This window comes from Musca vetustissima, unplaced genomic scaffold (genome assembly GCF_032173495.1).
Source record: "Musca vetustissima isolate MV318-11 ecotype Yass unplaced genomic scaffold, APGP_CSIRO_Mvet_v1 utg15341, whole genome shotgun sequence".
Lineage (NCBI taxonomy): Eukaryota > Metazoa > Arthropoda > Insecta > Diptera > Muscidae > Musca > Musca vetustissima.
Window position 1 is genome coordinate 68,485 of NW_026880581.1, and position 11,985 is coordinate 80,469.

An 11,985-nucleotide genomic window follows, 5' to 3' on the forward strand; every position below is an offset into this window, starting at 1 on the left:
ATGATAAAAGGCAACAGAATCGAATATTATAAAAATGAAATCAATATTGAAAAAGTGATTGAAGAACAAGAATTACGAAACACCGACGAGGCATTGTTTGTGTGCGATTTAAATGATCTTCGCAAGAAATATGAGATTTGGAATCAGCTGATGCCTCGAGTAAAACCCTATTATGGTAATTATGAAATATATTTCACTTTGTTTTCCCGATAACCAACTAAAAAAACACTTTTTCTAAACATTAGCTGTAAAATGTAACGATGATCCTGTCGTACTCAAAACCTTAGCCGATTTGGGCGCCAATTTTGATTGTGCCTCAATGGGTGAAATTAAATTGGTACTCACGGAAAATGTTGCACCCGAACGCATTGTATTTGCTCAGCCATGTAAGCCGTTGACACATTTAGCTTATGCCCGAGAGAAGGGTGTTATGACCAGTACCGTCGACTCGGAATATGAAATTTTGAAGTTGCATCATTATTTTCCGGAATCAAAGTAGGTGTACTTATAATTTTTGTTTTCTTTTTTCAGTATTGTTAATATCTTGCATATATCTGTTTCCTATAGCTTAGTAATAAGAATACGCTGTGACGCCACCGATGTCAAATTGTCATTTGGTGAGAAATTTGGTTGCAATGCCAAGTCGGAAGCTCGCGCTTTAATGCTGCTGGCCAAGGAATTGAATTTAAAGGTAAACTAAATATTTTATAATGAAAATTGTGTACTCGGTTCTAAAATATCATCGGCTGGAGAATATACTGAGTATTTATACAGCAAACAATAATGAAATGAAACGGGGTAATTTTGTTCGGCAGGTTCGCAGCTAAGGGAATTCATTTCGCAAACGCGAATTTGAGACCATGAAAGTGATAGCTATATTTTTCAAATAGAACTTTAAAATTCTGTACAACTATTTCTATGGTGTTTGGCATGGAAAATCTGATATTTTTCCCACGTTACTATATAGCCCCGATCCCAGTTTTGATATCTTAAACATTTCGGCAGTAGTTTCGCATTCTGAGCATCCGGTGGAATAAGAACGTTATTGCAAAAGAGCAGCAGTAATTTGGCATTCGGTTTCTGAGGCCCATGAATTAATGGTATAATACGTTTTTCACGCACCAAGGACCCAGAACTCCAAACAAGTAAAAACGGCATTAAGTTCGGTTGGGCCGAACAGTTGATACCCTCCACCAATTGTTGTGAGACTATGTTATTGTTACTATTATTATTCTCGGTCTTGTGGGCAGCTCTTACAATTTAAAAGACCCTGTTCCGAAATGTTGATTTTCACTTGATATTTTCATCGAATTCGTGGTCTTCCCGTACTACGTGAACCAGCTTTATATACCTTTTGAGCTGGGGCATCATCATCCATTCTCACAACATGACCTAGCCATCGAAGTCGCTGCGGTTCGAGTTTAACGATACAATTCATCGTTCATTCGTCGGCGATATTCACCGTCGACACAGATCGGCCCGTAATTCTTTCGGAGAATGTTTCACTCAGACACTCCAAGAGCTGCTTCATCTGCTTGCGTAAGTACCCATGCTTCAGATCATATACCGTGCAGATCATGCACGGGTGATATCAGTGTCTTGTAGAGTGTGAGTTTGGTCTGGCGAGAGGTGGCCTTGTTTCTAAATTGCTTATTTAGACCGTGGTAGCATCTGTTGCCAAACACTATTCTTCTCAGAATTTCAAAAAATTTTTATTAGTTTTATTTGTGGCGATACCGAGGTATAAAAAAGCTTTGACCACCTCGAAGCTGTAGTTTTCAAGTTCCACGAGTCTACTGGACGTCCTGTGCGTTGATATCATCACTTTGGTCTTCTCGCTATTTACTGCCAGGCCACTTTGGCAGACTCTTTTTAAATTTATATAAAGGTGCCCGCAATGTTGGACCCATGTGAGTAACAGGTGTTGTTTAGTATTCAAAGTGCCATTTCTGTTCACCTTTGCTTCTCGTATGACCTTTTCTAGCACGATATTGGAAAGGTCACACGAAAGACTGTCATCTTGTCTGAAACCTTGTTCGGTATTGAAAGGCTTCGAGAGGCCCTTTCCGAATTAAACTGCTGACCTTGTGACAGTTAAAATTATCCTGCATAGCCGTAATCATTTTTCAGGAATGTCGAACGCAGAAATGGCTTTAAACACCTCGGAATGGATAGGGTTATCGAATGCGGCTTTATAGTCGACTAATGGGTAAAATGTGTCGATATGTTTTTCGTGGGTCTATTTCAGGATTTGGCTCAGAGTGAAAATTTGAAGGTGGATTTTCTAGAAAATGGGGCGGACCTATATCAAAATTTCTGGAAAAATGTGTTTTAACTTCCAATATCTACCCCAAACTTATATGGGGCCTATGTCAAAACACGGACCTATATTCATAATTTTCGGTATACATGTACATCAGACTTCGGGAATTCGGTACAATTTAAATTTTGGGTGAAGCCATAAAGTTTGAATCCTGAAATTTTGATTCATCATCACTATGGAGGTGTAGGACTGGAGTATGTAGGAAGATTTGGAAATTGGTACTAATGTGTACTAAATTTGGTACAATTTAAACTGTGGGTGAACTGATAGAGTTGGAATCCTGAAATTTGGATTTAGGAACACTGTGGAAGTGTAGGATTGGGGTATGTAGGATGTTTTGGAAATTGGTACTACTATGTACTAAATTTAGTACAATTTGAATTGTGGGTGAACCGATAGAGTTGGTATCCTAAAATTTTTATTTAGGATCACCGTGGAGGTGTAGAATTAGGGTATGTAGGAAGTTTTGGAAATTGGTACAACTATGTACTAAATTTAGTACAATTTGAATTGTGGGTGAACCGATAGAGGTGGAATCCTGAAAATTGGTTTTAGGATCAATAGCAATGTTTGTAAAATATATCAAGGCTTTGTCTTAAATATTGCAAGGACTATCGTTATTTCAGATACGGTTAGAAAAACATTTTATTCTGTGGTCTCCGGTAAATAGTTCGAGGTTTCCCAAATGGAATGACAAATAATTAATTGCGATCAACTTTCGATAATTTGGAACTCTTTGATTTACATCTCTTGATTATTTGAAAAATTTTGCGGTCCCTTTAAAAAATTCTGATCGCCAGCTTTTTTTCTACAAATATTCCGTTTTATTTATAGACCCTTGTTCTATACTTATTACCATCTTCTTTATATTTTTCCCCACACCAAAGGTAATTGGTGTTAGCTTTCATGTGGGTACCGGCTGCAATGAACTGCCAGCCTATGATCGAGCCATAACTGAATCGAAATTACTTTTCGATTTTGGTAAGAAGCTGGGATTTGATATGACACTGCTGGATATTGGCGGAGGATTTCCCGGAAGTGATGATAAGACATTCAAGAAGGTAGGTAGATATTCATTTTGAATTTTTTATATAAATTATCCAAAATTTCATTTCACAGATCTCTGATATTGTAAGCCGTTCGTTGAAGCGGAATTTTCCCGAAGATAATGTAAATATTATTGCTGAACCGGGTAGATATTTTGTTGAGTCCGCTTACACTTTGATATGTAAGATACATTCTAAGCGTGAGGCGAAGTCTTTGGATGGCAATCTTGTCAAGCATTATTATTTAAATGATGGGGTCTATGTGTCGTTTAATAATGTCGTTACGGAGAATTATAAAGTTGTTGTACGACATCTGTTGGTGAGTAAAGTCTGCAAATAATCTCTTATTATAAAGTCCTAAAGAAAGTCTACTCAGGTATTTTTTCTGATATATCTATTTTTTATATATTTGGGAGCTTTACTTTTATAGAACACTAGACTGAATTTGGATATATTAGAAACCCCCTGTTGAACTTGTAGAGCTAGGGGAACATCAAAAATCGCCAATAGACAAAAATCTGTTATGTTATATTTCATGATATCAAAAATAGGGCGGGAACTTTATGTGAGAGGGCTATATCAAAACAAACGTATATATAAAACCTTCAATATACTGACAATGGGACGATACTTTTATATGAAAACTATGTGAAAATAAGAACCTATACTGAACCTATATATACAGGCAAGAATAATCGAGATAGACCCATGGTTCTTTTTTAGAATATGCATACAATCACTTTCTGAGTCGATTTATGCATGTCCGTCCGTCCATCCATCCGTCCGTCTGTCCATGTTAAATTGTAAACACAGCTCATTTATTTGGCTCAAGGACGGACCCTATTGAAACTGGGAAAAATCGGTTCAGATTTAGATATAGCTCCCATATATATTTTCGTCCGATTTCAGGTAAATGTTGCACCAAAGTGGCTATATATCTTTCGATTTACACGAAATTTGACACAGCGCACTGAATTGAGTCTAGAATGATGTGGTGAGTTTCGGGAAAATCAGTTCAGATTTAGTTATAGCTCCGATATATATCTTCGTCCGATTTAAGGTAAATGGTGTACCAAAGTCTCTATACATCTTTCGATTTGCACGAAATTTGGCATAGCGTACTGAATTAAGTCTAGAATGATGTTTTCAAAGTTTCGTGAAAATCGGTTCAGATTTAGATATAGCTCCCATATATAGTTTCGCCCGATTTTACGTAAATAGTACACTAAAGTCCCTATATATCTTCCGATTTGCACAAATTCGGCATAGAGTACTGAATTAAGTCTAGAATGATGTGTGCAAAGTTTCATGAAAATCGGTCCAGATTTAGATATAGCTCTCATATACAGTTTCGTCCGATTTTATGTAAATGGTGCACCAAAGGCCCTACATATTTTTCGATTTGCACTAAATTTAGCGTAGCGTACTGAATTAAGTCTAGAATGATGTGTGCAAAGTTTTGTGAAAATCGGTTCAGATTTAGATAAAGCTCCCATATATAGTTTCATCCGATTTAAGGTAAATGGTGTACCAAAGTCCCTATATATCTTTCGATTTGCACTAAATTTAGCGTAGCGTACTGAATTAAGTCTAGAATGATGTGTGCAAAGTTTTGTGAAAATCGGTTCAGATTTAGATATAGCTCCCATATATATTTTCGTCCGATTTAAGGTAAATGGTGTACCAAAGTCCTTATATATCTTTCGATTTGAAAATCGGTTTATATTTAGATATAGGTCCCATATATATTTTCATCCGATTTAAGGTAGTTGGTGCATCAAGGACCCTATATATCTTTCGATTTGTACGAAATTTGGCATAGCTTACTGAATTGCGTCTATAATAATGTGTGCTAAGTTTCATGAAAATCGGTTCAGATTTAGATAAAGCTCTCTTTTCATATGCCCGGAGTTTGGTATAGCGTACTGAATTAAGTATAGAATGATGTTGTTAAGATCCATAGCTAGGCCGATTGACACAACGTACTGAAGTAATATAAATTAGTCTCTGGCAAGGTTCCCTGACATCGGTTCAGATATAGATATATAACAAACACGCGATGTATGTTAGGATAAATATGTAGAATATACCCAAAGTGGTGAAGGGTATCATATAGTCGGCCCAGTCCGACTTTACTACTTTCCTTACTTTATGAATATTTCATATTAACTTCTAAATATATTTACAGGATAACACTAAGGCTACATTGCCAACATTTAATTCGATTTTATGGGGTCCCACTGGAGACTCTTTGGATAAGGTAAATGTACCTCTTTTTATTATAGCGAACCTGCAAAATAAAGTTTTCCTTTTATTCTAGGTTGGTGATAATCTCCAATTGCCCGATTTCAAATGTGGTGACTTCTTGATTTTTCCCAATATGGGAGCCTATAGCCTACCGCTGTCGACACGTTTCAATGGTTTCGGTTCACCGAATATTTTATATTTTGACAAGGCTATAACTGAGGATAATGTCGAAGAGAATTTTAGACGTATGCGTGTTAATTCATATCCAGGTGTTTGAAGGCACTTCAATGTCATTTTTCTGTAATACGAAAGAAAATAAAGAGCACGATTAAAATTTAGAATGGAAATTTATTATTGGGTCCTGCGAATAAAAAGTTCAAATAATTTGATACACTCTATTACTTATTGAAAGATTTGTTGTTATAATCAGACCATAGTCCGTTTCCTATGGAAAAAACTCAGTCCTGACACTCTCAAGAAAAGTCAGCCCTGAGGGTCGTAGATTTTATCAATAACAGCTGGCCTATGGTCCAGAGTTTTTTCTATAAAAAAACAGGAGTCCTGTGGACCTGCGATTTTTTTCTATAGAAAAAAAAACTGCAGTCCTTTGGTCCTGTGAATTTTTTTATAGAAAAAAAAAACAGCAGTTCTGCGGTTCTGTGAATTTTTTCTATAGAAAAAAAACAACAGTCCTGTGGTCCTGCGAATTTTTTTCTATAGAAAAAAAACAGCAGTTGTGTGGCCCGGCGATTTTTTTCTATAGAAAAAAACAGCAGTCCTGTGGTCCTGCGAATTTTTTTCTATAGAAAAAAACAGCAGTCCTGTGGTCCTGCGAATTTTTTTCTATAGAAAAAAAACAGTAGTCCTGTGGTCCTGCGAATTTTTTTCTATAGAAAAAAACAGCAGTCCTGTGTTCCTGCGAATTTTTTTCTATAGAAAAAAACAGCAGTCCTGTGGTCCTGCGAATTTTTTTCTATAGAAAAAAACAGCAGTCCTGTGGTCCTGCGAATTTTTTTCTATAGAAAAAAACAGCAGTCCTGTGGTCCTGCGAATTTTTTTCTATAGAAAAAAACAGCAGTCCTGTGGTCCTGCGAATTTTTTTCTATAGAAAAAAAAGCAGTCCTGAGGTCCTGCGAATTTTTTTCTATAGAAAAAAAAACAGCAGTCCTATGGTCCTGCGAATTTTTTTCTATGGAAAAAACAGCAGTCCTGTGGTCCTGCGAATTTTTTTTTCTATAGAAAAAACTTCAGTCCTGTGTTTCTGCGATTTTTTTTCTATAGAAAAAACAGCAGTCCTGTCGTCCTGCGAATTTTTTTCTATAGAAAAAACTTCAGTCCTGTGTTTCTGCAATTTTTTTTCTATAGAAAAAACAGCAGTCCTGTGGTCCTGCGAATTTTTTTCTATAGAAAAAAAAAACAGCAGTCCTGTGTTCCTGCGAATTTTTTTCTATAGAAAAAAAACAGCAGTCCTGTGTTCCTGTGAATTTTTTTCTATAGAAAAAAACAGCAGTCCTGTGTTCCTGCGAATTTTTTTCTATAGAAAAAAAACAGCAGTCCTACGGTCCTGTGAATTTTTTTCTATAGAAAAAAACAGCAGTCCTGTGGTCCTACGAATTTTTTTTCTATAAAAAAAAAACAGCATTCCTGTGATCCTCCGATTTTTTCTATAGAAAAAAAAGCATTCCTGTGATCCTGCGAATTTTTTTCTATAGAAAAAACAGCAGTCCTGTGGTCCTGCGAATTTTTTTTCTATAGAAAAAAACAGCAGTTTGTGGTTCTGCCAATTTTTTTCTATAGAAGAAAAACAGCAGTCCTGTGGTCCTGCGAATTTTTTTCTATAGAAAAAAGACAGCAGTCCTGTGGTCCTGCGAATTTTTTTCTATAGAAGAAAAACAGCAGTCCTGTGGTCCTACGAATTTTTTCTATAGAAAAAAACAGCAGTCCTGTGGTCCTGCGAATTTTTTTCTATAGAAAAAAAAAACAGCAGTCCTATGGTCCTGCGATTTTTTTTCTATAGAGGTCCTGCGAATTTTTTTTTCTATAGAAAAAAAAAACAGCAGTCCTGCGAATTTTTTTCTATAGAAAAAAACTGCAATCCTTTGGTCCTGCGAATTTGTTTATATAAAACAGCAGTCCTGTGGTCCTTTGCATTTTTTTCTATAGAAAAAACAGCAGTCCTGTGGTCCTGCGAATTTTTTTTCTATAGAAAAGAAAACAGCAGTCCTGTGGTCCTGTGAATTTTTTCTATAAAAAAACAGCAGTCCTGTGAAAAAATCCACTGTTGAACAAAAATCCCACCCCTAAAAACCACAAATAAAAGAAATGACATTTATGACAAAGGCCAATATCTTGGGTTGTATGTACCACAGGCACACTCTCACTTTCGCTCACACACATCATACATATGTACATAATTGACACTTCTCATAGCACTTGAATTAAATTTGTGTTGAACTGGAAAATTAACATTTTATTAATAATTTCATTTTCATTTCGATTTCAATAACCGGAACAAATATTCTCGCCCAGCATGTCGGTGTCCTGAAGTGATGTTAATGGTAATTTCCAATAAAGTGTGTAATTGATATGCCATCGTGTAGAGTGAAGTGGTGTGTGCTAGTGACGAAGTGAGTGGACGTTCCCTCTGCTTGGATCTATGAATACATTAAAATAATTTACAATGGCAAATATTATGCATCGTAAATTTAAATTTTGCCACATTGATGATTATTGAGGTTTGAGGCGGAGTGAGCAAGGGGTGGGGTTTATCAATCAAGGCAACATTATCATTTTAATAAACTAAGCAAGTGAGTGAGTACAGTGTGTGAGGGTTGGTCACATTTCAATATCATGCAATTCAATTAAATTAAATTTCAAATATGTATTTTGTTGAATGTACATGTGTGTGTGTGCATGCTAGCGTGTGCCCATTTTTGTCCTTAACATTAAGTGAGCATCATCATTATGGTTGTCGATGTCGCTGTTGTTGTTTTTGCTGTTGTCTGAATGACCCTTGCCATTAAAGGTGAGAGGGAGTGTGAGCCATTTAAAAGACACAATAAGGATGATCATAAACAAATTTAATTTTTATTTCATTTCTGTGACCTTTTGTGTTGGAAATTATATCACAATTTCACAATTAGTGTGGACTTGTTGTCCTGGTCAATTGAAAAACGAAATAATCGAATGCACTTCATTGTGTGTGCTCACGTTCGAAAATCGCCTTCAATATTGATAGGCACGTGATAATTTATCACAGATGTTGAAACTGTAGAGTGTATCCGCACACACAAATAGCTATTCGTATGGTTGTGTGTTAAAATTATGACCATAGGGATTAGTGTTCGGGGTGACCATTAGTATTTTATGTCACTTGATTGTTGATCTTCTTTTATTTTTAAAATTATCATCTGGTCTCTTAGTGGGACACAATTTTTAATAGACTTTTTTTTTAAATTAAAAATTGAAGGCCCCAAGTATTTTCTTTGATTTTTTAAGACAAATATCTGGTCTTTTGGATTAATAATCTTTGCATAAAAAAAATATTCAGGCTTATAGAGCTGATTCCGATTTGTCCGACTGGTTCTGTTTCCATGGGAAACAAGTAAAAACAACACTTATGTTCGGTCTAGCTGTATATTTTTTAAACATTCATGTTGTAGGGTACATTAAAAATTCATTAAATTGCCAGTATTTTTATACGAAGACTGAGAGATTTTCTGCTAGTAGGGTGCTATTAAAACATGAGCCTATATTGAATTTTCTGGAAATACTTTTTTTTTTGCCAGAAATTTTAAATTGCTGCCACCTCGGGGGAAAAGCGACTACAACCATTTTTTCATCCCACAAGAATACAAAATCCCAAATTACATCCAAATAGCAGGGTTTGGGCGAGAAAGAGTCGACCGATGAGTCCCATATTCGAACTTGAAATGAGCGATATTTTCCTTCAAACTTGATTTAAGTTTGACACAAGAATGTTTTTTTATAGGAACAAATTCGCAGGACCACATTAATTCTTGTTTATAGAAAAATTGATCAGGACCACGGGACTGCTTTTTTTATAAAGAAGAAATTCTAAGGACCGCAGGACAATTGTTTTGTTTTTTTTTATAGAAAAATCTTAGCAGCACCCCAAGGCTGTTATTTTTCTTTTCGTAGGAACCAAGGACTGCTGTTTTTTTCTATAAAAAATTCCAAGGGCTGATGTTTTTATTTCGTATAGAAAAATTCGCAGCACCCCAGGATTGCAGGACCACAAGACAAGAGTTGTTTTTTTTTTTGTATAGAAAATAATTCGCAGGACCATATGACTGCTGTTTTTTCAATAGAAAAAATGCGCAGGACCACAGGACTGCTGTTTTTTCTATAGAAAAAAATCGACTGTTTTTTTTTCTATAGATAAAATCTTAGCAGGATCCTAAGACTGCTATTTTTTCTTTAGAAAAAAATTCGCAGGAACCCAGGACTGCTGTGTTTTTTTCTATAAAAAATTCCCAGGACTGATGTTATTATTTCGTATAGAAAAGTTCGCAGGACCCCAGGATTGCAGGACCACAAGACAAGAGTTGTTTTTTTTTGTATAGAAAATAATTCGCAGGACTGCTGTTTTTTCAATAGAAAAAATGCGCAGGACCACAGGACTGCTGTTTTTTTCTATAGAAAAAAATCGACTGTTTTTTTCTATAGAAAAAAATCGACTGTTTTTTTTCTATAGATAAAATCTTAGCAGGATCCTAAGACTGCTATTTTTTCTTTAGAAAAAAATTCGCAGGAACCCAGGACTGCTGTGTTTTTTTTTTCTATAAAAAATTCCCAGGACTGATGTTATTATTTCGTATAGAAAAGTTCGCAGGACCCCAGGATTGCAGGACCACAAGACAGTTGTTTTTTTTTCAATAGAAAAAAATTCGCAGTAACATAGGTCTGCTGTTTTTTTTCTATAGAAAAAATGCGCAGGACCACAGGAATTCTGTTTTTCTATAGAAAAGAAATCGCAGGACCAGAGGACTGCTGTTTTTTTTATAGAAAAAAAATCGACTTTTTTTTATAGATACAAATTCCCCGGACCTCAGGACTGTTGTTTGGTCTGTTTTTTTCCACACATAAAAATTCAAAGGACCTCAGGAATGCTTTTTTTTTTGTATAGAAAAAATCGCAGGAAACAGGACCAAAGACTGTTGTTTTTTAGAAAGAAATGCTGGTCCACATGACTGTTTTTTCAGAAAAAATTGTAGAACTAGAGTGAAACTGCTAATTTTTTTGTAGAATACAATTCGCAGGACCACAGGACTGTTTTTACAAAAACAACAGGACTGCAGTTTTTTTATATAGTCCTGTGTTTAATATTTTTCTTATGAAATCCTTTTTGTGATTGCTTTCCCAAAAAAGAGTTGTCATCATGTGGTCAAAACCCCCTTTTTAACACCACCCAACAAATATATCGATAATGACAAAGCACTTTCTTTCTACAACTCCTTCGAAATCGATAGATCATTGCTCAATAAAAAAAAATTGATTGATTGGCCAATCATCCAAAACGCAAAAAAATGTTGCATTTCAAAAATTCAATGACTGACTTAAAATCCATGGAAGATAACTTAGACGAAATTTTTAATTGATTTGAAATGTGTGTCATTGAATAGAAGGATGTATGATGGCCCATTGTCGTAGTAGCATCACTATCATCATCGTCGATGGCGACGTCATCATCATTCTCATTGTCAATTGCACTGTCACAGACACACTTCAAATATCTTTTTTGTTGTTGGTTTTGTAGTTTTTTTTCTGCTTGGTAGTCAACAACAACAATAAAATACCGAATGTGAATGATTGGTGTGGTGATGGTCGGTAGGTTGATTGGTTCGTCTACAGTGTCATAGACATCATCGCACACCGCCATGGCCTTCAAAGGTGATATTGTCATTGTCCTTCTGCTCGTCTGTCTGTCTGTATGTGTGTCGGCCTTTCAATAAATTTGCAATGAAATAGAACACCCCTTTTTGTGGACAAAAATAGATGTTAGTGGAATGCCAATAACGGTCACCAATATCCTGCTATCGTTTACACCTATACGAACGAACAAAAAAAAACAAAAACAATCAATGAATGATTTGTGTCGAGTGCCTGTGGCACATAGTTGTCGTTGTGATTGTGGTGGTTGCTAATAAAATTACAATTTAATTGTATTTTTAATGTATTTTTTTCTATAGTTAACTGGTACTTTGGGTTTTTTGCAATATCAAATTTGTATACTATAGAAAAAAATATTTCCGAAGATACTGGTATATTTTCTAAAGAAAAAACTACTCTAAAGTTCCTGTTAGTGTTGTTATAAAAAGTTAGTAGAAAATGTCAGCTTGTCCTTTG

The 11,985-nt window shown here is 35.5% G+C and overlaps 1 protein-coding gene across 1 annotated transcript; it reads left to right on the forward strand.

Annotated features, from left to right (window-relative positions):
* On the forward strand, positions 1-3,709 carry LOC133326267 (ornithine decarboxylase 1-like). The gene is made up of 5 exons (XM_061534949.1): positions 1-175; positions 246-495; positions 568-691; positions 3,211-3,384; positions 3,443-3,709. Exons 1-5 carry the CDS (start codon positions 1-3, stop codon positions 3,707-3,709), a joined length of 990 nt encoding a protein of 329 aa, XP_061390933.1.
* Positions 3,710-11,985: the final 8,276 nt, after the last annotated feature.

Coding starts and splice junctions, on each gene's coding strand:
- LOC133326267 (XM_061534949.1), top strand. CDS start 1: ATGATAAAAGGCAACAGAATCGAATATTATAAAAATGAAATCAATATT. Junction 496..567: donor CATTATTTTCCGGAATCAAA/GTAGGTGTACTT, acceptor TGTTTCCTATAG/CTTAGTAATAAGAATACGCT. Junction 692..3,210: donor CCAAGGAATTGAATTTAAAG/GTAAACTAAATA, acceptor CCCACACCAAAG/GTAATTGGTGTTAGCTTTCA.